The sequence below is a fragment of the Gorilla gorilla genome, chromosome 18, assembly GCF_029281585.2.
Source record: "Gorilla gorilla gorilla isolate KB3781 chromosome 18, NHGRI_mGorGor1-v2.1_pri, whole genome shotgun sequence".
Classification (NCBI taxonomy): domain Eukaryota; kingdom Metazoa; phylum Chordata; class Mammalia; order Primates; family Hominidae; genus Gorilla; species Gorilla gorilla.
In genome coordinates, this window is record NC_073242.2 from 87657125 (window position 1) to 87683815 (window position 26691).

Consider the following 26691-nt stretch of genomic DNA (forward strand, 5'->3'; position numbering starts at 1 on the left):
CAGTTACAAATCTGTGATTAAAGAGTAGTCCCAACAATACCTTGCATCTCATTCAGCTGACCCAACCTAGAGACATGGTTTTCAGTCTCCAGTCTCATTCCTAGACAATTAAAAATTACTTTGAACTCACTTTTCGATTTCTGGGGCACAGTGTACAAATTCATGGTTCCAGAACTTAAATGCTGGGTTTTTAATCAGCTCAATGAAGGTAATAAGAAGACCCCAAGGATGTGGCCTATTTACAATCAACCGTTCCAAGAGAACTCTGGAAAAAGGGAGAAAGAGCTAGTTAATGTAGAGAAGCATACAAATTCATGATTATTCTTCCATTACCTTTTTTTCTAACTTCTCCCTGACTATTGAATCACATGCAAAAGTTTTCACCTTTAGTAAAGACAGGTGGATTAATATACTCCAAATAGCACAGGTTGGAATACCTGGGTTTAAACCCTGCTCTTAGCCCTAGAAGACTTAAGTATTAATATAAAGTGCAGATAATGGTATCTACCTCACAGCTGTTCAGAATAAGGGGTGATGGGGGAGAGGAAGCCACATAAAGCCCAGAGTACATGGCACACAAAGTTAGTACAAAAAGTAATTTCCAGAATGAGCTCCCAGGCCAGGCACAGTGGCTCATGCCTGTAATCCAGCACTTTGGGAGGCCGAGGCAGGTGGATCACCTGAGGTCAGGAGTTCGAGACTAGCCTGGCCAACATGGTGAAACCCCCATCTCTGCTACAAATATAAAAATTAGTCAGACATGGTGGCCACATGCCTGTAATCCCAGCAGTCGGACGCTGAGGCAGGAGAATCGCTTGAACCCAGTAGGTGGAGGTTGTGGTGAGCCGAGATCGTGCCACTGCACTCCAGCCTGGGCGACAGAGTGAGACCCTGTCTCAAATAAACAGACAAATTAAATAAATAAATAAGCAAGCTCACTCTCAATGAAAAGTAAGGAAACAGAAAATAAGAATTAAGTATTCTAACACTGCAGGCTGGGCACGGTGACTCATGCCTGTAATCCCAGCACTCTGGGAAGCCAAGACGGGTGGATCACGAGGTCAGGAGTTCAAGACCAGCCCGGCCAAGATGGTGAAACCCCGTCTCTACTAAAAATACAAAAAATTAGCCGGACGTGGTGGCGGGTGCCTGTAATCCCAGCTACTCGGGAGGCGACAAAGCGAGACTGTGTCTCAAAAAAAAAAAAAAAAAGCTAACATTGCTAGTTCACATGTAAATTGGTAAAATTTTTCCGAATGCCAGTAAGCACTGCCTTAACTTTATATCCTTTCACGTACCAACTGTACATGAAGCATAACAAAGATTACAAGTCCAAGGAGACTTACTGCAGCTTTATATAAACAAAATGGAACATCATCATCATCTAAGCATCCAATAAGATATTAAATTTTAGTACACAAATCAAAGGAATACCATATTTAGCACCATAGGTACTATTTAATTAGGCAAATGAGCAAGTTTTAAGAGTCTGGCCCAATTTTTAAAGTGTGTATGTGTGTGTGTGTGTGTATATCACAATCTCTCTAATGCTATATGTAGTCTAGGCAATCTGGCAACAGATTCCTAACTATTGTTAGGAAAATGCAAGTATGATCCTGTTACTGCTACTGCTTTCAACCCAGAGGTAATGAGGAAAAGTCCAAGTTCCTTAACATAGACTTCCTAGGCCTGCATGATTTAGGACTCGTTATCACCACCACCTCAGAGAAACTCCTGACCTTTAATCAAAATGTGCCTTGTGGTGTAAACTACTTTTCATTTAAGCCATGATTGCGATTTATAATTCCCTAACTTGTGATAAATGTCCATCAGAATGAGTATTAAGAGGGCAGGAACCATCCATTTTGCTCACAATTGTTTCCCACATTTAACACATTATTGGACATGTAAAAGATTTTCACTGAAGGCCGGGTGCGGTGGCTCACGCCTGTAATCCCAGCACTTTGGGAGGCTGAGGCGGGTGGATCACTTGAGGTCAGGAGTTCAAGATCAGCCTGGCCAACATGGTGAAACCCCCTCTCTACTAAAATACAAAAATTAGCTGGGCATGGTGGCAGGCGCCTGTAATCCCAGCTACTTGAGAGGCTAAGGCACGAGAATCGCTTGAACCTGGGAGGCGGAGGTTGCAGTGAGCCAAGATGGCGCCACTGTACTGCAGACTGAGTGACAGAGCAACACTCCGTCTCAAAAAACAGAAAAAAACCAACCAAACGGATTTTCACTGAACACTGAAAGGATAGAGAAGAGGAAAAAAAAAAAGATGAAAGGGAGGAGATCCTTTTGAAGCATTTAAAAAATAAGCTGCTCTCTTACCTTGTGATCTGTTCTTGGATGGCTTCCGTATTGGCCTCTGCAAAAAGGTACAGCATGGTGCAACTGAAGTAGTGAGTGTGGCTATTTGGGTACCGGAGCTGATTTGCAATTGCATTCAAAAAGAGATAGCGACCTAGAAATTAAGAAACCTTGACTTAGGACTTAGTCTGAAAGGCCAACATGGGAAGACAGTTCTAACTGGCTAGGGTTTGGGTTTCTGACAGAGGCTTTCCAATTAATCTTTGGTTTAAAGCAGTGGTTCTTGGGACCCCAAAGAGTTCTCATTTCTGTGTGTTTTATTTCAGTATTTTCCACATTAGAAATTAGATTTTAAAAATATTTAAAACACATTCATTTTTAAAAACATATATTCATTTTTAAAAACAGACCCACTATATGCTAATATAAGAAACATGAACTATTTTCTGGTGACACTGATCACTAAGTCTTTCTACATTTTGCAGATCTCTAAGTCTTAATAAAAGACAGCTGGATTCTCATTTCTGCTTCTGTGTTTAACTTGTTACAGTATATTTCATGTAACCTCTGAGAAATTCAACTGTACACTCATGACAGAATAGACCCAAAAATGTAAATGTTGTTTTATGATGAAAACAGTTTTGGGCCGGGCATGGTGGCTCACGCCTGTAATCCCAGCACTTTGGGAGGCTGAGGCAAGTGGATCACTTGAGGTCAGGGGTTCAAGACCAGCGTGGCCAACATGGTGAAACCCCATCTCTACTAAAAATACATAAAAATTAGCTGGGCATGGTGGCGTGTGCCTGTAATCCCAGCTCCTCGGGAGGCTGAGGCAGGAGAATCGCTTGAACCCCTGAGGCGGAAGTTATGGTGAGCCGATATTGCGCCACTGCCTTCTAGCCTGGGTGAGAGAGCAAGACTCTATCGCAAAAAAAAAAGTTTTGACTTCACAGCCCTCCTAAAAAGGTCTTGACACCCTAAGGGTACCCAGCCCACATTTTCATTAGTCTAAACTACACTGGAATAAGTATTATCTTAATTGGGTTTGGTTGGTTGCCTCTGCTTGACATTATTCGTGTTTGTGAGTCTGTCACAGTGACATGTTTCTCTAAAGGCTGCCGTCCTTTTACTGCCGAGCTCTTGGACGTGATGGTATTATTTTGTTATATCTTGAATTTAAGCTGTCTTAAATCCATCCCACATATAGGCATGCAGCATATATGCAACATCAATTCATCTCTCAAGAATCAATGGCAAAGTTAAAGAGTAGTGTCCCCCTAAAATATATGTATGCAAAACTGGACAGGACTGTACAACTAGTTAGCACCTAACTGGGGTCTCTATTATATAAGATAAATATAGAGGACCAAAAGAAATGTAGCACAAGCAGAAAAGCTGCAACCTGCAACAGGAGTTATACTGTGAGCTTTTTGCAGAACAGTAGAGTCCTATTCATTAATCTTTATAAACGAACATTTAACAAGATGCCTGCCAAACAGGCACCAATAAAAATGCTTATATAAGGCAGCCTAACAAAACAATGTAACAAGAGGCTATGTTTAAAGGGACTTTAAGTTTATTTTCACACTAAAAAACTTCAGTCACATACACCAAAACTGATACTGCACGATTCTGGATAATTCTTTCCTTTATGCTTTTTTGTATTTTCTGCACTGAGCAGATAATGTCCAATTAAAGACAAAATAATCGGCTAGAACTGTGAATAAATATACTGACAGAACATTCCTTCACTATTGTGGCTTGAAGCATTTTTACATTTTTGTGATCAGATTGTAGCAAAAAGCAGAGAACTCTACTCTGAAAACTGGCAGGCTTCACTCACCCTCAGTGTCCAAGTCCACAGCCAAATTCTGGAAGATATCCATGTGTGCTGAGTGAGTGATGGTGCTCATTGAAGGTGTGCTGCCCTTGTTGTGGATGTGCGCAATGGCCTGAGTCCCGACATAGAGCACCAGTGCATTGATGAGCTGGAGGTTGTAGCGATTCCCAGGTTCATTGGATACCTTAAAATGAGCAAAACAGAACTCCTTATGCTTACTCCTGCAGAGGACCAATTCTAGCACCAGTATTTCTAAACCCTTCTTACACCTTCATGGAAAGGCCAAACATTTATTGTGATTCACCTGCTTGAATGTGTGAGGTTATTTAACAAATACACAGATGCTCCAAAGGTGGTTGTATCAATAAGAGAAATGTGATTTCTCTCAGGAAGCCAAAGCTCAAGGCACAGCTCTAAAGTAAAGTTTATAAAATCAAAATATGCACTGTGCTAATTAAAGATTTGGAGAGAAAGTTGTAGTTGCATGGCATATACAGATTGTAAATATATAACTTTCCAAAATATCCTATAGAGAAATGTAAATCAGCATCCAGGTATTCAGAAAAATCCTAGGAGTACCAACAGCTAATGACTGTCTGTGGTCTACTCTTCTAGTGCTGTCTTGTCCAAAGCTGTAGCAAAATATCACTGATGAAATGAACTAGTAAAATACGTAAATCCAATTAATCAACCTCACCCAATTGATGGAAATGACAATAAAAGACTAACTCCCAAATGGACCACACACAGGACCATACATAGAAAGTGCTTTATATGGAAGATGTAGATGAGTTTTAAGCCAAACCAATTAACCTGTAGGTTGCTGCGCAGATCAGACAGAAAAGTGACTGGTGATCGAGTTTTAAGATAGGAATCCAAATCCTTTTTGAACTGAGGTGGCATTACTCCAGTGAAATTGGTGAGAATCCGGGGAGCAATGTTAATTTCACTCAACATGTCCACCTGCCACAGATAAAATGCAAGAATCACAAGCAGAATCATTTTTATTAGTAAATTACATCTATGCTTAAAAAGTGGTGGGACTGTTTTTCTAAAACTATATACACTATAAATGCCTTGAAGAGCACAGCTGCCACATTTTATTAATCAGTCTTTCTTTCTTTAGAAGAATCTTGGTTCAAAATGATAAAAATTTCCCACTCTATAATGTATTTCCTTCCCAGAGGCAAGATACCTTTTGGGCAAAGGTCTAATTTGCACAACTAACTGATTTTTCTTGGACTTGGTTTTCAAAATAATAATCCGGAATAAGATTCCTCACTCACCAAGAGTCTTTGAAAAGAAGCCCCAGCAAGACCAGACATCACACTTACTCCTTTAAAAAAAAAAAAAAAAAAAAAAAATTGAAGCCGGGCGCAGTGGCTCACGCCTGTAAACCCAGCACTTTGGGAGGCTGAGGCAGGCGGATCACCTGAGGTTGGGAGTTCAAGACCACCCTGACCAACATGGAGAAACCCCATCTCTACTAAAAATATAAAATTAGCTGGGTGTGGTGCCTGTAATCCCAGCTGCTCGGGAGTCTGAGGCAGGAGAATCGCTTGAACCCAGGAGGCAGAGGTTGCAGTGAGCCAGAGCTCGCGCCATTGCGCTCCAGCCTCGGCAACAAGAACGAAACTCCGTCTCAAAAAAAAAAAAAAAAAATGCATGTGTCAGAAAGAGTAGAGACTACATTTAAACTATAGCTGGGCACTTCTGGTGGTGTGCACCTCTAGTCGCAGCTACTCTGGAGGCTGAGGCAGGAGGACAGCTTGAGCACAGGAGCCTGAGGCTGAAGTGCACTATGTTCACACCTGTGAATAGTCACTGCCCTTCAGCCTGGGCAAAACAACGAGACCCCTGTCTGTTAAACAAACTATAGTAGCCATGTCAGGGTGGTGAGATTTTAAGTGGTCCTCTCTCTCCTTTATTCCAACAACTTAAAAAAATCCAGTGGGTTCTCCATACCCTTAGGTTCCATATCTAATTAACCTCAAATCGAAAATATGGGGGGTGAAGGTAGAGGTAGATGATGGCGTCAATAAAAAATAATACAACAATAAAGGCCGGGTGCAGTGGCTCATGCCTGTAATCCCAGCATTTTGGGAGGCCAAGGCAGGCAGATCGTGAGGTCAGGAGTTTGAGACCAACTGGCCAACTAGTGAAACCCCGTCACTACTAAAAATACAAAAAAAAAATTAGCCAGGCATGGTGGCGGGCACCTGTAGTACCAGCTACTTGGGAGGCTGAGGCAGGAGAATCACTGGACCCCAGGAGGCGGAAGTTGCAGTGAGCTGAGATTGCGCCACTGCACTCCAGCCTGGGTGACAGAGTGAGACTCCGTCTCAAAAATAAATAAATAAATAAATACAAATAAATAATAATACAACAATAAAAAACACAAATTTTAAAAAGTTATTAATATAGTTTAAAATAGTTATTTCCATAATAGCATTACACTACATTAGGTATCATAAGCAATACAGATGTCATTTAAGGGGATATGCAAAGGTTATATGCCACTTTACATACAGGACTTAAGCATACTTAAAATTCGGTGTCCCAGTGGGTCCTAGAACCAATCCTCCAAGAATAGCAAGGGACCAAGGAACAACTGCACAAGTGCACAGACACAAAACTGTGAAATATGGAGACTATGGCAGAGCGTGGTGGCTCACACCTGTAATCCCAGCACTTTGGGAGGCCGAAGCAGGCAGATTACTTGAGGTGAGGAGCTCAAAACCAACCTGGCTGACATGGCGAAACCCCATCTCTACTAAACACATAATTAGCCAGGTGTGGTGGCAAGTGCCTGTAATCCCAGCTACTTGGGAGGCTGAGGCGGGAGAATAGCTTGAACCAGCGAAGGGGAGGTTGCAGTAAGCCGAGACTGCACCACTGCACTCCAGCCTGGGTCACAGAGTAAGACTCTGCCTCAAAAAAAGAAAAAGATTACAAAGGTCTGTTTGTTCTGCAATTCTTTGCCATGTGGGCACACCCAGCAAATGACTGCCCCAACACCTAAGCTGTGGTTCTGTAAATAGAGCTAAATTTAATATCAAAATTAATACGAAAACTAGCAACTAGAAAAATGCTGTGAACCAATATTCACCAGCAACAGCAATAGCAACAATATCATACCTTCTATCAGGCTTAATAACATTATTTCCTTTAAAGAGTACCTTTAACTAACAGTGTGCGTGTTATGTTGGGTAGGAAAGTGCTGAACAGTCTACTTATCAGAGAAAGGACTGAAATATTAAGACATAAGTTTTCCTTTAACTAGTTGGAACCTTACCTTTAAATTAGGAGTGAACGGGTCCGGGAGCCTCATGTTTCTTGGAAAGGCACTCAGGATCAAATTTCTTAACTGGATACAATTAGGTGGGATCACATCACAGAACCCATAATGGTAATCACAAAGGAACTCTGGGAAATCATGCAAAAGAACCAGCAGCACTCTTAAAGTGCCCTATTTTTAAAAAACAAGAAAAATATTTCCACACTAAGGAAAATGGAGTAATGTTTTCCTATTATAACTTAAGCCCCCCACCCCCCCCAAAAGAATAAAGTATACTTTAGTAACATTTCTTAAAAAGTTTTAGGCTTTAATTAACATTATCACAGATGATTTATCAAATATTTCCATTTAGGTATCATGAAAAACTAGGCATCAAGAGTTTACAGGCTGAAATGAATATGCTAGAAGAGGAGACTGGACAAAAAATAAAAATACAATGATGTAAGCGTCTATCTTCAGAAGCTAAAAAAAAAAAAAGAACTAATGAAAACCAAAGAAAGTAGAGTAAAAGCATATAATAAATTTTTTAAAGTACTGAAAAGGGAGAAAATCAAGGCCCAAGTTAGTTATTAGAAAAAATAAATTGATAAACCCTAACCAAGGCTGACAGAGAAAACACAAAAATTATTAATGTCAGGAATGACATTACAGATCCTACAGTCATAAAAAATAGTTTCAGAACATTAAACGTCTTTATGCTCATAAATCTGACAATTCAGATAGGTGGAAATAGAACACCTTAGCACACTGAGACACGCAAAGATTTCCTACACAAGTCACAAAAAGCAACTTTTAATACAAGTTTAAAAATCTGCAATTTTGACTATAATAAATTTTAAAAATTCTGATCCTCAAAAGACACCTCCCCCTTCCTTTAAGGGAGTAAAAGGGCAAGCTGTGAGAGTGGGAGATGTTTGAATACATAGTAACAACAAAGGGCTTGTATTTAAAACATATAAAGAATTATTTAATAAATAAAAAAACGAACAAGAGCCAAAAGACTGGAAGAGGAGCTTCACAAAAAGGTGATATCCATGGCTGATCTACACATGAAAACCTCATTAAGAAATCATCAAGGAGGCTGGGTGCAGTGGCTCACGCCTGTAATCCCAGCACTTCAGGAGGCTGAGGCAGACTGATCACTTAAGGTCAGGAGTTTGAGACGAGCGTAGCCAATGTAATGAGATCCCCCATGTCTACTAAAAATACAAAAAATTAGCCAAGCATGGTGGCACATGCCTGTAGTCTCTGCTACTAGGGAGACTGAGGCACAAGAATCACTTGAACCTGGGAGGCGGAGGTTGCAGTAAGCTGAGATTGCGCCACTGCACTGCACTCCAGCCTGGGTTTCAGAGTGAGACTCTGTCTCAAAAAAAATAAAAAATAAAAAATAAATCACCAACAAAATTCCATCCACAATGAGATCTCACAGTACAACTGCCAAAATGGCTAAAATGAAAAACAGATAATACCAGGTATGGCAAGATGAAGATGTGGGAAAACCAGTAACTCCTCCAAGCTGTTTACAAGTATAAACTGGTACAAACGCTTTGTAAAACTGTAGTATCTTCTACAGTTGAACATATACAAACACTGTACAATTTGGGTGCTGGTTATGCAAGTACACTTGATTTTTACACTTTTCTGAATGTATATCATGCCTCAAAGGCTTAATAAAAACAAAATAAGGCCTCAGATTCCTAAAGTGTATTTTCTTAAGATCTCAGTTATTTTAATTTATAATAAATCCAAGTTAATTACCTTGTAGAGGATTTGCATAGGTTTGGTGAGTTCCACATTTCTAAGGAAAGGCGCTAAATATTTGAATAAATCAATCAGTAGCTGTGCATACATAGGCCACCCCTGAAAGAAAGAAATGTACATGAGTCATAATTATACTCAGCTGTTTTTCAGCCACTACAAGTCGCCCAAGCAGCTACACTGACTTATCTTCTTCAGGCTAATATAAGTAGAGAATACTAATGTTAAGTACTTCTACAAAAGATCGGTATTAAAGGCCAGGCACGGTGGCTGACGCCTGTAATCCCAGCACTCTGGGAGGCCAAGGCCGGTGGATCACTTGAAGTCAGGAGTTCGAGACCAGCCTGGCCAACATATTGAAATCCTGTCTCAACTAAGAATACAAAAAATTAGCCAGGCGAGGTGGCGGGCACCTATAATCCCAGCTACTCTGGAGGCTGAGGCACGAGAATTGCTTCAACCTGGGAGGCAGAGGTTGCAGTGAGCCAAGGTCATGGCACTGCACTCCAGCCTGGACAACAAGAGCAAAACTCCATCAAAAAAAAAAGAAAAGAAAAGAAAAAAGATTGGCATTAAAAAGATTAAAAACGACCAAGTTATTATGGAGATAGTGGGAAATAATATTTGAAAAAAACTGGCTCCAGAGAGTTCAAGACATAATGGTCCCTGTGTACCTGTAGCAAAATTTAAAAAGGGAGAGGAGTAAACTTCTAATAGAACACAAAACAGTCAACTGCAGAAACTCACAACTAGAAATGTGTTTTCTTAATTCCTTATTAAGTCTCAGCCATTTCCTTTCTCTCTTCCAACTCAACTCTTCGCAAATAACCTTGCTGAGTCCACGACATGAATTCTCTATTTTCAGCCAATGTCAGCCTGCTCACCCTCCCCCAACTATACCAATTATGTTCAATTAATTCTTGGATAATTGCATTTAATATGTCGTGTTCCTTCCTCCTAGAATGCCCTTCTCCACCAAACAAAACTTCATTTAAGAGCTATTTCACCTTCTTTGTCAAGTTCACTCCATTACATAGCAGTCACATTTCTTCTGATCTGAGGGGCCAAAGAATGGTACTTTCTGCAGTACTCATTTGCCAATTTAATTCCAGGATGGGAGGGAAAGAACTTATCATGTTAACTGTGTTGTATTACCAATTAGATAAAGAACTCTTAAATAGAACTTGATCATAATCCTTCAAAATAACATAGCCCAGTAGTCCTCAACCTTAGTTTGAGAGCCTTCCGCATTTAAAGTGAGAGTCTGTAAAACCAACAAGCTCCAGAGCCCTGTTACCCAGAGATTTATTCAGATATTTATGAGGGCACACATGAATTTCAACTTTAAAAACAACACCCCTACCCTTAAAAAAACCCTTAACTGACAAATATGTAAAATAAATCATTCCTGTGTATAAAGAAGCAAAACATTTTAAAAGAAAGAAAGGAAAAAACAATAAAAAAAACTTCAGAGACTGACACAGGTGGCCCACAACTGAGTTGAAGCAGCAACACCTAATCACTGAGGAATGGCTTTCAGGCAGAGGCAGTCAAGTACTTGACTTGAGTGAACACTAAATAGCATTCCCAACTAAGTCTGGAAGAAGTACAATTACTATTAAATGACTAATAGAAATCTATAGGCAATGCTAATAAATAAGCCCAGGTAGTTATAGTCTTCATCTACAGGAGATAAACTGCAGCCACACCTTCTGCTGTGGTGTATGTGCCAGCATTCTTGCAATAAATATCCGATGGGAAATCAGTTCAAGCCAGGCATATACAAAGCCAGGAGCTTTGGTAGGCCTCAAGATGTGGAATGTATTGCTGAAAGAAGAAAAACCTTAGTCAGAAGCACAGTCCAACTTAAATACAGTGAACAGCACATGAATGTAGGCTCAAAATGCTCAAGAGTGCTACTCCCAAAATTTTACTACATTAATCCAGCAAACCTTAACACAAAATCGCAAACACAATACTCACCAGAAAGCTGTAAGTGTCTGGAAATTAATGGTTTCCAACACATGCTCAGGTGCATTGAGTTCCAAGAGAAGCATGATAAAAATTCGATGGTAGGGAAGTTGCTGAAATTCACTCTGACGAACATCATGATCCTGAAGGAGAACTCCCACTACTATACCAAGGACCTATGTAAAACACAAATCAGAGCTTGTAAATCATTCAGATAATCCACTCACAACTTTGATGTCATGCTTTTTAAACTTTGCATTCTTAAACCCAACATTAAAGGAAAGCATATATACAATTTGAATACAAAATTACATGCTGGCAGCCGATAGGGCCATAAATTGGTCTGACTCCGCCTTCAGTGTTTTGTGTGTTTCTTTGCATTTCAACATCCTTGGACCACACCTGAATATTCTCCACAAATGCCCAATGGTTCTTCTTCAGCTCTAGAAATCAGCAAGGCCCCTCACATTTCACCATGTTAACACAATATAACAATCTAATTTGTCTGGTCTGACATGAAGTTGACATGTGGGAATGATTTACGCCTGTCTTGGCATTTAGTAGGCAGGGGCCAGGAAAGCTGTTAGGCTGCAGAGATCCCATTCCACTTGACTTGCCCACTGAACAGTGAGGGGCTTGAAGAACACATCTCTAATTTCCCAAATCCAAAATCACAGTCCATTTTTACAAGTATTTTTGCATTGTTTTAATATTCAAATTTCCAGGAACTCCACTGTGTAAATCAAGCCAATGACTAATATCACTCATGTACTTGAGGTGCCAATCTATCAGCAGGGGGCACGTCTAGCCACCCACTCACAGTGATTCTGTATATGGGGCAAATTCATACTACCAAGCATTAACATACTGAAATACATTATGATCTCTTTTTGTATTTCGGTTAAGGCACTATATTCTAAGACAGAGCGGGTATGTTTACATATTATTTACAAATTTAATTTCAGGACAGAAAAGAGACATTAACAAAATGTTTTGGGGAAGGGTTGGCCTCAATAGGGTTAAGAACCACTTATGTGGCCAGGCATGGTGGCTCATGCCTGTAATCCCAGCACTTTGGGAAGTCGAGGCAGGTGGGTCACTTGAGGGACCCAATAGGGTTAAGAACCACTGACGTGGCCGGGCGCTGTGGCTCACGCCTATAATCCCAGCACTTTGGGAGGCTGAGGCAGGCGGATCACAAGGTTGGGAGAGCGAGACCATCCTGGCTAACACGGTGAAACCCTGTCTCTACTAAAAATATAAAAAATTAGCCGGGCGCGGTGGCGGGTGCCTGTAGTCCCAGCTACTCGGGAGGCTGAGGCAGGAGAATGGCGTGAATCTGGGAGGCAGAGCTTGCAGTGAGCCGAGATCCCGCCACTGCACTCCAGCCTGGGTGACAGTGAGACTCCATCTCAAAACAACATAAAACAAACAAAACAAAACAAAAAATACAAGAAAAATTAGCCGGGCATGGTGGCCAAGTGCCTGTAGTCCCAGCTACTCATGAGGCTGAGGTAGAATGGTGTGAACCTAGGAGGCGGAGTTTGCAGTAAGCCGAGATTGCACCACTTCACTCCAGTCTGGGCGACAGAGCGAGACTCCGTCTCAAAAAAAAAGAAACCACTGATGTGGCCGGGCATGGTGGTTCATGCCTGTAATCCCAGCACTACAGGAAGCCAAGGCAGGTGGATCACTCGAGACCATAAGTTTGAGACCAGCTTGGGCAACATGGTAAGACTCTACTAAAAATAGAAAAGCTCCAGGAATCGTGGCTCATGCCTGTATTCCCAGCTACTTCGGAGGCACTCCAGCCTGGGTGACAGAGTGAGACTCTCTCAAAGAAACAATATTAAAAAAAAATAATAAAAAATAAATAAACACCCCACTGATGTAGATAGACCAAGACTAAGGCAAGAAAGGATTTCAGACCTTGTTCAGCAGATTAATCTTTGTGACAGTGTTGGTGGCCTCCCCTGAGTGTTTCACGAGCAGTGCAATGAGTCGAACAAAGGCATCCAGGTTGTGATAGCACTTGGCTCGGATCATGGTGGGATTGGCAGCAGGATTGTGCTGCTGCTCAGCCTGAGCACGGTAACTGATTTCAACACACATTTCAGTACACAGACGAAAGAACCTTGTTATGAGATCATCGGTCTTCAGTATTCCTTGCTGGTGCATCTACCACGGGAACAAAAAATAAAGACACAATGAGATAACACACACAAATAAACTTCATATACCTTTAATTTTCAGGCTTAAGAGATATTCTCATTTGTTCCTACTGTCATATTTCTAATTCTTACATTGTAATAAATGTATTATCAGAATTATTTTCCCATTAAGATGCCATGACAGAATTCCTCCAGTTTTAAGTTTAATGTAGAACAGGGAAGATGGAAACTGACAGACAGATTATCATGGCAATTTTGAACAGTAGGTCCCCACCAAATAATGTGAAAAATTAACCATGCAAATAAAACAAACTGTTCGTAACTGTAAGTCATGTTAAGACATTGTGGACTCCAAGGAGAAGACTAAGTTGCATATATTTTACTTTCTCACAGAATTTAAGGTAATTTACTTCTGAAGGATTTGAAGATAATTTCCTCAAACTGAATTAACCAATAACAAAGATTTTAAAACTCCAACAAGCTACCCCCAGAAAAATCAATAATTTGTACAACAGGTAAGTACCAAATGGAAATACAAATCTGATCTAGGTATTTTAATGTAATAAAATGTTACATTAAGTTAAAATAATGTGGGAAACACAAGTTTATTTAAAAGAAAGGAAAAATCAGAAACTATATGACATATGAACTAGAAGTGAAGCACAGTGGGAATGTTATTTGGCTAGTTCCCCTCAACCCTTTAAACAAACAAAAAAAGACAACAGTGAAATACACATTAAGGCTACAGAGGAAGAACAGTTCACTACTTACTAAACAAAGAAACCAAGTTCAGAAAAAAAAAACTTCAAGGTTATCTTGAAATTTTTGAAACAACTTAACTGTTCCTGATAAGCAGTAAAGACAACTGAACTGGTTGGACTACGATAATACTGTACCCTGCTGGGACAGAATGCCAGCATGGCAAAGGGACTTTTTGTCTACACTGGTATCTGTAAAACTAACAGAGAGTGAGGAATATTAGGACTGAGTACTATGGTCAAGGAGGAGCACAAGAAGGAAAGAATTTTCAAAAGGATACAAAACAGCACAGAAAAGTATAATACACTATCTTTTTCAAGAGAAAGATGAAATGAGAGCAAATAAGCCAGCAGGAAGGGCTGAGACAGGTGCCACATCCATACCCACGAAACAGCAATGATCAGAAAGACCAATGGATTCCAATTTCTTCCATTCAAATTATAAATCAGACTATAAAACATGCAGTAATAGCTTTTCAGTAGGGTATGCTTTGTAATTCCCTGGATTCTTTTAGGGGAGAAATATACTCGGTATGATTTACTGAGTAACATTCATTTTGAAAAGTAAACCTAATTTCTTTTTTTTTTTTTTTTTAATTTTTTTTTGAGACGGAGTCTCGCTCTGTCGCCCAGGCTGGAGTGCAGTGGTGCAATCTCGGCTCACTGTAAGCTCCACCTCCTGGGTTCACGCCATTCTCCTGCCTCAGCCTCCCGAGTAGCTGGGACTACAGGAACCCGCCACCACACCCAGCTAATTTTTTTGTGTCTTTAGTAGAGACAGGGTTTCACTGTGTTAGCCAGGATGGTCTCGATATCCTGACCTCGTGATCCGCCTGCCTCGGCCTCCCAAAGTGCTGGGATTACAGGCGTGAGCCACAGCGCCTGGCCGAAAAGTAAACCTAGTTTCAAATAACTTCTAGAACTGAAATCAGTTCTTCCACATTCAATTGTCATTAATTTGAAAAGAGACCTAATTTGTAATCTTTCTTTAGCAATATACCTAAAAGTTTTGGGTTCAGTTTGAAGAAATATAATGGTCAATCTGCAGAAATAAGCAGACAACTCACCCTGAAAAAAAATTACAACAGTTCTAATAAAGGAAATTCCAAGGTCAATTCAGGAAAAGTACCACTCTTGCCAAGTTATATTATAAATTAAGACACATGGACTTATTGTGTCTGATTCCTCACAGTCGCTGAAAGCAACCAGTGATAATCAAAAATGAATGCTAAATGGTACTATGGCTCAGTTCCGACATTTTTCCTGTTCATCCTATTCACAAACATTCCTGCCAAACTTGATTTTCAGTTAGGTGCTTTGTTCCTAACCCTTTTAAAGTCAAAGTCCAACTTGCATCAAATCTAATGAAAATACTGGGAAGTATTTTCCAAAGGAACATGTCACTACGTTTAGGTAGATATTTAAATTAGAAAATACAATAAAAACACTCTACCATTTCAATAAGCATTTTTGTCATTTTTTTTAAATGTGGGCTACTGTGAGAATTTTACATATTTATTAGCCCACAGTCCCATCAGTGCTAGTAAAAATACATTTGGTAGTTTTATTATTCATTATCTGACCCATTGTACTTTGTAGCTGTGACAACTGAAGTGGAATATACAGAACCAACGGTGGGAGGGAATGTTGCCTTTATTGCTTAGTGATCAACCATGAGAAAGGCTGTAATTTAACCACATAATGATGACAGTTTGGGTTTGCATGAGTATGGAGGTAACTGTCTGACCACATGTACGTAATACTGAGCTTTAATATTGGAGGCATCACACCCTACTTATGTTGAATAAAAAGCACCTTTCTTTCCAAAAGCTCTACCTGTCCAACAAATGCAGAGAAAGCTTTGGTACTGTCGCGGCCAGCTGCTGCTGAATGGTAGAGATTCACCCATTCCCTCAGAAGATACTCTGCCTTCTCCCTCAGGCCTGGAGGGTCATCATACTCTGAGGCTTGAGAGATCCCAGAATGCATCATAAAGTTTGGGCCTCCATGAGCACGATCAATCATTGCTTCATAGTTGGATCGCACTACTTCCATCAGCTGGGGCAATCTAGTACAATAAATAAAGGGTGAAAATCAGTCTCCTCGTAGTTGTGATTTTACAGACATATGGATGTATAGTTTACTTATTTAACAGCAACCACCAGAGTGGTTTACCACTTCGCTTTACCACTTCCACACTGAAACAAAACTATACTTAGTCTCTTATCCGCTTGCTCATGAGCATACAACATGCAAACAACTGCCCTCAGTTAAGCTACTTCTTGCCCAAAAAAGGTGTTCATTTAAATGAAACTGATGTTCAGAGTCGACAAATATTCACTGCTTGCCTACTATGTACCATGCTTTCTTTACGTTACTTCTCTTGATTTCCAATAGTTCTTTGAGAAATTATTTCCATTTTCTATAAAGAATAGGTTTAAGGAGGGTAAGTCAATTTGCCTAAAATCAGAAAGCTTTTAAGTGGCATGACCAGGGCTTAAACACAGGACTCTGACACTAAGTCTGGTACCGTATGTACTGCTCTGTGCCAAGAAGACTTGGCAGCCAATTAAGCTTTCATACTTCAAGTGACAATATTACCCCTTACCAAAGCTACCCACCCATATGTGGTTGGCAGTTAAAACAAGTAATGTTAGTAAGTCTGCATATTCATTCCTAAAGATATTAGGAGACTACTAAATGCACAGGGATCTCAAAGCATTTCATCCTCACCCTTCTGGAGCATTGCCTCTGGAATGAGCATTAATCCTCATGAGTGTTTCAATGGTGTGGAACAGATCTGCCTCAGTAACATGAGCAACACTCCTTTCATCCACCAGCAGGATTTTCACTAACTGCATAGCAAACGCCACAGCCATGTAGTTTAAGCCATTCTCCATTGACTGGCAACACAGAAAACACAATGTGAGAGGGAAAACACTTAAGAGCAAACATACTTCCCTGAGTCCTTTTGTCTGTGCAAGTAAATTCCTTCCATACCTGCGCTAGGTGAAGATCATACTGCTGCATATTAACCAAATGATTGCGAATTAGCAGCTCCACAGCCTCCACATTATATTTATATTCATCCCGACATTCAATTAGGCACCTAGAAAAGTTCAATATCTTTACTCATACAGGCTTAACCATACTGTAAAAGGGCCCATTTTACTCAATGGAAATTTGCTCCAAATTAAGAATGCCTTGAGATTCAACTGCAAATCAGTGTCCAAATTTAAAAACAGCCAGTAATGAAATAGAACAGATAGCCCAAGCTTTCCTTTCAAATCCTAGGATACAGAGTATTCCATTTAAGACATTAAAATACTTATACATGAATACCACTTCTGAGAAATCACTCAAACCTTTTAAAACAATGACCTACAATTTATTCCCCAAGACAAGGTACTGGTTTTCTATATCCAACATGGGGAGAAGGTAGAGACCAGATGGAAAACAACTACTTAACAATTCTCACCTCTCAGAAGTAGGAAGTCCAAGTGTCCGACCTACCTACTAGAAAAAAGGGAAACCCCTGGACATAAACAGTACTATCTATGTCAAAAGGCAGTCGCAGTCCAATACTCACTACTTTTCGAAGATGGCTACTGACCTTGTGATCTGTTTGTTGCACCATGGAGACCCATATGCCCGGCCATCCTGCAGAGCTTTTAGGACCAAGAGGTGGCATTCCCTGTAGCGCAGCAGAAGGTCAGCATCAGCACCACTTGTGGCATCTAGTAAGCCCTCTACAGCCTATGGGAGAAAGAAAGCGTTCAAAACCATGAAAAATACAGTGCTTGGCCCAACTATCACAGCCAGAAACCAAATCTCAATGCCAAGTACCAAATACCTTCCAAAGCCTCCCTGTCCTTTCCACTCTCCAAACATCCCTTTCAGTTGCCTATCACACACACTTTAAATTCTATCTGATTTAAGTTCATTCTGTGGTCTTCATTGTCATAAAAGGCTCTGCTGTAGTTAAAACCCAGGGCTCCCTACCTACCCTGATCCAAATTATTGGATCAACTTGTCCCTCAAAATCTAAAGGGCAGCTGGGCTCAGTGGCTCATGCCTATAATCCCAATGCTTTGGGAGGCTCAGGAGGGAGGGCCACTTGAGCCCAGGAGATTGAGAACGACCTGGACAACAAAGCAAGACCTGTCTCTACAAAAAAATTAAAAATTAGCTTGGCTTGGCAGTGAGCACCTGTAATAACCAGCTACTTGAGAAGGTGATGTGGGAGGTTCACTTAAGCCCATGATCACATCACTGCACTCAAGCCTGACAGAGAGAGACCCTGTCTCTTACACACACACACACACACACCCCTCTAAAGGGCTATCTTTTAGTTTCTTCAAATCACATTTCCAGAATATCTTTAAGAAAAAAAATAAAGATTTCCAAGTTTACCATTCAAAACTGCCATGACTACACTCTACGTTGGAAAAAAAAAATCACCTACTTATAGAACTTGATTTATATTATGAAATCTTAAGCATAACTGCATAAATATGTAGATGGTGGTGCAGGTCAATAAATGTTTACACACCTAGCATTTTCTAAAAGTAACAGCTTAAGAACCAACCTTTTGGAGCAATCCAAGAGCAGCTATGGCATCCCGAGAGTTTCGAGATAAAACTACAACCTCCAAGAGACTTCGAAGAGCCTGAGCTTGAGGGTTCATGGCCAAAGTTGGTGGGATGGCATGTAGATGTTGCTCCAGTTCTGTAATACACTTATCATAAATCTGAGCTACATCATCTGTTGCCCAAGCTTGCTGTTTTACAGAAGGAAACAACCAACAAGAGACAAAAGAATGTTAAGGTTTTTTATTGACACATGTATCAAATAGAGGTCTATTAGTATGTTTACTTCCTTTTTCTTATTTTTACATTCAAACATGGAGGGCCTCTTCTTTTCCTTCTTCCTGAGCTATTCAGAATTAATACCATCAAGTGGCACAGTACAAGGCAGGCATAAGGGGAGAGGTGTTTCATTTGAGAGAGGAAAACCTGGCAGACAGCAGCATAATCAAGTGATAAAAGAGAGCATTAGTAACAATGAGACAGACTGAGGGCAGCACCACTTGTACCATCTACTAAGCCCTCTATATCCTAAGAAAGTAAGTGTCTCAAACCATGAAAAATACAGTACTCAGTCCAACTGTCAAAGCCTGATAGGATAGAATAAGAATACAGCATTACTTCTGAGCTATTCCTATTTTTAAAAACACATTACCTGAACCTAGTCATGAGAATACACTGGACAAACAAATCAAGTCATTTAGAAAATAATTAGCCTATAATATTCAGAAGTGTTATGGTCATGAAAGATGAGGAAAAACTGAGTTACCTACACCAGCTAGAACTGAGGGAGACTTTGAAAATATGAGAACTGAAGAAATGTGTGATTCTAAAACAGGTCTTTTACTATACATTATTGGGATACATGGTGAAACTCAAATGAGGTCTATGAATTAGATGGAGTAAGGTTATTAGTATTCATTTCTGACCTTAATGGTTGTACCGTGGTCACACAGGAAAAGGGTTTTGTAAGAAATACAAACCAAAGGAAAAAGGTTTTGTAAGAAATACAAACCAAAGGATTCAGGAGTGATGGGGGTATCAGGTCAGCAACTTACTATCAACCGGTTAGGGGGAAAATATTTTTCCCTATATTTCCAAGTTTTCTGTAAACACCTTTGAAAATTTTAGAAAATTCTTTTATTTAAAAAATGGGAAGGCTGGGCACAATGGCTCAAGCCTGTAATCCCAGCACTTTGGGAGGCCAAGGTAGGCGATCACTTGAGGTCAGCAGTTTGAGTCTAGTCTGGGCAACATGGCAAAACCCCATCTTTACAAAAAATACAAAAATTAGCTGAGCATGGTGGCACACGCCTGTAGTCCTAGCTCCTCAGGAGGCTGAGGTAGGAGGATCGCTTGAGTCTGGGAGGTGGAGGTTGCAATGAGCTGAGATGGCGCCACTGCACTCCAGCCTGGGTGACAGAGAAAGACCCTGTCTCAAAAAAATAATAATATTTAAAAATAAAAAACCGAAAGTTATTATGTTACACCATGCCAATTCCCCTAATTAGGCCGAACATTAAAGTTAAATCACCCACACCCATGTCAATTTTTCTTTAATCCCCTGTATGCCATACTTAATTGGACACAAAGAATACCTACAACTCAAAAACTATAGGTGTTTTTTCCCCTGTAAATTATTCTCCCAGGAAGCAAGTCAAAAACATATATTAAATGTCAAAAACATTTAAATTAATTGGCAAAACACTCAATTTAATCTAAAACACATTTACCTTCATGGGCTGGGCTAAAAATCCTGTGGGCTGACTTAAGTCATTTGTAGGCAAGAAGCCAGGAACATTGCGTGCAAACTCTTCATAAACAGCCAACTGCTTTGGGTCCACACCACCAACCTTGAAAGAAGAAAACCTATTTTGACAGAATTCACTCAATAATCAAAATAAACTGTTTTGAAAGTGGAAAGTCTGCATGTGGGTAAGCTCAGGGACACAAGAGTCATTACAACATATAACAGCATGATTAAGCATGCATGCACACACAAATGCAGTTCAGAAGAGGGCTTCTCATTTCCCTGAATCCTGCCTAAGAGTCACCTCATTTATAAATTAACTGAGAGTTTCTCTTGGAAAATGCTTCACATGGGACGATGCCAGTGCAATTCTCCCTTGAAGCTGGTAAATATTATCAGATTTCTCACTGTCTCACTGGGAACAATAAGCAACCATTAATGTGAGAAGCCCAAATTGGGAAACATGAAAACTAGCAGGCACATGAACTCCTTGGAGTAGCAACACTTCAACAACTTTGGAGGAGCAAGGGAATTTAGAGCTATTTCCATACCTGCTCCACAGGCAGCCATTAAGTGAAATGCTATTAAGTTAAGATGTTTTCTCATAAACAATATTTAACCCTGCTGTCCTAATTCCAATAAGGAGTTCAATCAACAACAACATTAAAAATAAAACAAAGACGGAACGGGGAAAGACAGAGCCCCAATTCTCACTTTCAGCCTGATTTGCTCTGGCATCCGTTCAGCTTGATATGTTAAAACAACAGGATCACAGTATCTGCGTCCTTCTTGCCTAGCATGTTTTCTCAGCTCAAATTCCTGCAAACAAAAAAAGTCACTGAGGTTCTTGTTATAAGGCACTTCCCTAAATTAAAAAAGAAAATCTTAAAAGGCAAATTCTAAACACTTACAGTTGCTAATCTCTTGTCCATCTCAGGGCCTGCTTTTTCTACTGCAGTCTTCTGAATAAAACAGCAAGCCAACTCACAATTGTCCTGAGCTAATTGAGCAGCTGCCTGATCCATCATTTCTCTTTGTTGTGGGGAAGCAGTCTATTAATGGAGGTGGCGGGGGTGGGGGGAATAGAAGGAAAAACTCTTGAAAGTTGATGTGGACAGACAGGATAGTAGAAAATGCAGTGCATTTGGCAAATGCATTTTAAGTTCTGACTCTACTTATGAACAAGCTGTGATCTTGAAACAGTCTTAACAGCTTCCTCACTTTTAAGACAAAAATATCCTAGACACCTTATCAGTTTACTGTGAACATGCCTTAAAATCAGTAAAGCAGGCCAGACGCGGTGGCTCACACCTCTAATCCCAGCACTTTGGGAGGCCGAGGCAGGTAGATCACTTGAGGCCAGGAGTTCGAGACCAGCCTAGCCAACATGGTGAAGCCACTTCTCTACTAAAAAAATACATAAATCAGTCGGGCATGGTAGCACATGCCTGTAATCCCAACTACTTGGGAGGCTGAAGCACGAGAAATCAGTTGAACCTCAGAGGTGAAGGATGCAGTGAGCCAAGACTGCACCACTGCACTCTAGCCTAAGCTACAGAGTGAGACCCTGTCTCATCAAACATTAAAAAAAAAGGCAAAAAAGAACCAAAAAAAATCATTAAAGCAGTAAACAAATTATTAATCATGATACCTGAATTATTAACCATGGTTATCTGAGACTCAAAACTAGTAAGTGAATTATCTGAAAAGTGTGTGCACATGCAACATCACTTTAAGTCATTTTGTATCGGCCTTCTCAAACAGCTTTCATCCTTCCTGGTTAACAGAAATGAGATTGTTAGATATCACATTTCCTTTTTAAATATTAATTTATTTAAACCAACAAATATTTGGGTATCTACTATCTGTCAAACATTGTGTTGAGGATATAACAGCAAAAAAAAAAAAAAAAAAAAAAACACAGACATGATGCTTTGCCTCACAGAATTACAATCTAAAATGATGGAAGACATCAAACAAATATGGTGATTATTAAGAATAAGTGGTAATGCCCAGTGCCATATATAGACAAAGAAAAAAATTATTACAGACAAGCAGTAATAATACGTTTTGTACCTATACCAAGGAAATAGCCAACTTACACGAAGGGCTGAGGCAAAACTGTTTTTTAAGTTGGTAGATATGCTCATGAGCAAAGGTTCCCTGCATGTAATCATAGCCATTCCAGCTGTCAAGTTACGCATCATGTGATGAGCTGCTATTCGCATTCGAGATTCCTCCGAATCCAGGGCAAAATCCTTCCTGACTATTTGCTCACAAGTAGTCATGGCAATCTTAATTGATCGATCCACCACAGGATGGACCAGCTCCTGGACAGCCCGTTCAATTGCCTGACGCACACACTGCTTCAACTGTGGATGGGCCTGAAACAAGGGAATCTGGGGGGTTGGGGAGGACAAAGTCAACACCTTGTTTAAATAAGACAATCCAATTCCTACTGGCAATCACATTCATGATTTTGTAAATCAAGGTTAACCAAAAACTACCAGTTTCTACTTAAAGTTAACCAATGGAAAATTCGGGTAACAGAAACAGAGCTCCATACAGGGAAAAGTATTCAGTATACCCTGTGATACACAATAATAGATATATGTCTTCTTTTTTTAATCCAAGTTTAATGGACAAACTGTTCATTATAATATGCATTAACTACTTAAAGACACACTGCTGGCTTATTTAAAATTTGTGGCTCAAGTGCTCTTAAAAGAAAGCAACTTCTCCATTAGCTTGGGAAAATGTAAAAAGAATCAAGTTTATAGAAAAAAGGCTTCTTACAAAAACTATTAAAATTAATTCATCAGAATAGTGAGCATTTTACAGTGCCCACTGAAGTGTTTGGCTTCACTTGAAAGGCTGTTTCTAATCTTTTATTGCAGGTGTAAATTATGCCCCAAAACTTACTTGGTCCCTTTAACTTGTTGAATTTAAAAAAAAAAAAAAAAAACATTAAACTAGCATATAATAGTGTTCAGAACACTAAGAGTATTCTAAAGATGAATCACAATTTCTGGATCTAGGTGTCCCACTGCCTCTCACTCCGCCCCTCTAAAACTAAGTACCATGTCTATAGGAGTGGGGATGGGGGGGACAAGGATAAAATGATTTCTCTGATACCCTTTCAATTCCTTTTAATAAAAAGTTCAATGTATTAATGTTACTCCTGTATTTGTGAACATTTTCAGTTTCTAAAAAGTAAGGACAATGAAAACTCCACTCACCTGATTCTGTATTATATATTCTGTTAAGTAGAATAAAAGACTAAAGATAACGATAAAATGTCCCCTTGAATGTACAAAGCAAATACTAAGTATAGGAAAAAGGATTGATCAGAGGTCATCTTACATGACCATATTGTATCAGACCTCCTTCTGGAACCAGGCCACAACAACATAACTCAAAGTGCTAAGTCCTACTTCAAGATCTTAGCCTAGAAATTGTATACACACCCACAATCAGCTCATTTCCAGCCTTCAGCTGGAAGAAATGGCTTACTGCAGAAGGCTAAAGTGACAAGATAAAGAAAATAAAAAGCTATGGTATACATTAAGCATCTTTTACTCTGTGTAAGGAATTCCTGGAGATTGTGATTTTATTGCTAGCTAAATTTTAGTATCATGGGTTTGGATATGAGGAACCAATATAACTAACATCTAGTCACTCTATCTCTTAAGGGAAGAAGAAAAATCCCAACTGAACTACACAGCAGTTCTAGATCTCCATCCTCTCTGACAAACTCTACAACCTAGGAATCCAGAGGGAAGGACAAAGAGCTGAAGAAAAGGTGACCAAACAAAATTTACCTTATCACAAACTAGAAGCTGGGAGAATAGAGCAGTGTTTACTTACTGTTGGATTTAGAGTAATGTGTGGTGCCAAGCCCGCAAGGGAATAGACATTGATGTCGTGGTAGCTGTACTGTGGCTGTGGTGGAACCGTGGCTGTACAAGTGGTGTTGGTAGCTGGTGTAGTAGAAGTTGCTAAATGTCAAGTAATAAAAAGAGATTTAAAAAGTACATTTGTTGACTTTATTATAAAATTAGCTTAATATCATTAAGTGGTCATTATCTAATTAAACGAATTAAATTGGGAGAGGAGGGAAGGATGTAGCAGGTCCTATTTTTCCCACCCTGAAAGGGAAATTCTGTTATTATAACAGAGATATACATGAAGTATGTTAAACTATGTCAGTGGCAGTGCCCCACAGCACAGAAATCAACTGAGCAGCCATGCCATATTGTCAGGCCCAAGTCCTATAAACTTAGTCTATATTATAGATGTATGTTTTCAACCTAGCCTGTTCCTAGGTTTATCTGGGGATTCTCAGCTGCTGAGGACTGAGAAAGAAAGAAAAGCTCAATTTTTTCTAACCACAACTCCCAATCATTCAACACTCCCGTACCCTTCTCCCATCTTCTTCATGTAGATAAAACAGTCCATTCCCTTGGCAGATCTAGCAGGTCTGGCCATACCCAGATTTGAGGGGTTAACAGGCCATCATAGTATGCAGTTATTTCTGGGACTTCACACAACAAAGGAGATAACCTGGCCTAGCTGGGGTATGAGAGGCAACTGATTAAATCACATTTAGTTAATAATATGCATGAACTGTCAGGATGGAATCTAAGATGGTAACACAAGGCCTAGTCATTACTTTTGCTTGATAATTAGAAGGCTCACCAAAACGTATACAAAGTTTCACCACTACATTATGTGGGAAATTATAGTTTGCTATATACATGGACAAGTACCATTTAAGATAGTATCCTAGCTAACAGAAGCCTTCCTTGACTAATTAGCACACTTACTTGTGGTTGTGATGGGAGGGAGTTCTTCTGGCTGCTTGACATCTTTCTTTGGAGCAGAGAGTTGCTCATCTAAATTCTTCAGGCGATCTTTATCCTTTAGGAGGTTTCCAGGTTTTAGCTCATTGATGTCTAATGCAAGGTTCTTGCAGAGAACCTCGATTTCAAACTTCAAGTTTAACTGCACAGTTCCAGAGTTGGATTAGAATTTTTAAAAGAAAACTTTAGTTTTACTCATAATATACTCTACTTTCAGTTATTATAGTACTTCCCCCAAAATACCCTGCCTTCACTGTAAGTTTTAATAATGTGAAGGCAAAGAATGTTCCAGAGGACAAGAAAGCAGTAAATTACCTTTAAGTCATGCTCCTGATGTAGCTCAGCTAATACATTCATAATTGCCATTGTCCAAGGGTTTGGTGGCCTAAAAACCTAAAGAAAAGCTATTATGTTAAGCTGGCCCAAAATGTGCCCTTTAATTTGGATTATTTAAAACAATTCAATACAACATAAGGGGGTAGGGGGGAGTCAAACAAATAAAAAACAAAAAACAAGGATTAAAAAATAACCAAAAATAGTTAAACATAGTTAAACACTTATACCTCTGTAGCCATAACAAAACCCCTAGCCTTCTCACCTATATCACATTTCAAAAACAAAACAAAACAAAAAACAAAAAACCAAAGCCAACCATTACAATCTTTCCTATTTCACCCAGCCTCTCAAATTGGAAATCCAAGTGCCATAGACGAAAACAGACTTAACTAGCTTTACTTCACAAGAACTAAGAATATAATCTTTTGACCTCGTGCTAAAACAAAGCAATGCTTAGAAATTAGCCATAAATAAAATATTAAAATCTACTCACCACACTACGAATGCTAGATTCTAAGACTTTGGCAACAAAGGGCACTACATAGAGCAATTCTTGTTGTCCTTTAACATAAGCCTCTAGCAGCAATGATTTCACATCCAAGTCCTAGAATAAGAAAAATACTTTCAAAAGCGGGGAATATACCCCCCAAAATGGTATAACAAAACCAAAGAAAAGTATTTTGCCAAGCTTATCCCCAAAACAGGAATCAACATAATGTCTAGTCCTTGCCTTACAAAAAGGGGTTAACAACTCAAAACGTGGGCCAAAATCTTACAAAACCCCAATAATCATTAAATAGCTCCAAACAGCCAATACTTGTAATCATAATGTGCTGAAGATTCTCAATTTTTACACATTTAGATGAAACTCACAGTGTGTAAGATGGGTTTGTTTTTAGCTAATGTGATCATTCCTAGCCAATGTCCCAAGTTCTTCAGCAAAGAACGATCTGAGAAATTGGCTGCAGCTTTATCAGAGGTCAGAAGCACCTGAAATAGTGTAAGATAAAGAAAGATATGAGAATGAGCTTATGAAAGAAAACTA

General features: G+C 39.6%; 1 protein-coding gene across 8 annotated transcripts in view; it reads right to left on the minus strand.

The window, feature by feature from the left end:
• CNOT1 (CCR4-NOT transcription complex subunit 1) overlaps positions 1-26691 on the minus strand; it is a 111044-nt gene that overhangs the window by 356 nt on the left and 83997 nt on the right. For 4 of the 8 annotated variants that reach the window (XM_004057735.5, XM_019011860.4, XM_055364422.2 and 1 more), the window contains exons 26-48: positions 26520-26636; positions 26140-26250; positions 25626-25703; positions 25275-25452; positions 24316-24446; positions 22551-22847; positions 21360-21500; positions 21163-21267; positions 20432-20551; positions 18701-18892; positions 17726-17868; positions 17113-17221; positions 16846-17015; positions 15949-16180; positions 13113-13361; positions 11196-11359; positions 10922-11039; positions 9213-9314; positions 7449-7622; positions 4967-5116; positions 4157-4337; positions 2335-2467; positions 131-265 (exon numbers count right to left, since the gene is read on the minus strand). In XM_004057735.5, coding sequence (XP_004057783.1) covers positions 131-265; positions 2335-2467; positions 4157-4337; positions 4967-5116; positions 7449-7622; positions 9213-9314; positions 10922-11039; positions 11196-11359; positions 13113-13361; positions 15949-16180; positions 16846-17015; positions 17113-17221; positions 17726-17868; positions 18701-18892; positions 20432-20551; positions 21163-21267; positions 21360-21500; positions 22551-22847; positions 24316-24446; positions 25275-25452; positions 25626-25703; positions 26140-26250; positions 26520-26636 — 3530 coding nt within the window. Of the gene's footprint in view, positions 1-130; positions 266-2334; positions 2468-4156; positions 4338-4966; positions 5117-7448; positions 7623-9212; positions 9315-10921; positions 11040-11195; positions 11360-13112; positions 13362-15927; positions 16181-16845; positions 17016-17112; positions 17222-17725; positions 17869-18700; positions 18893-20431; positions 20552-21162; positions 21268-21359; positions 21501-22550; positions 22848-24315; positions 24447-25274; positions 25453-25625; positions 25704-26139; positions 26251-26519; positions 26637-26691 lie in introns of all 8 variants that reach the window. The other 4 variants (XM_019011855.4, XM_055364421.2, XM_019011856.4 and 1 more) reach the window with 1 other exon arrangement.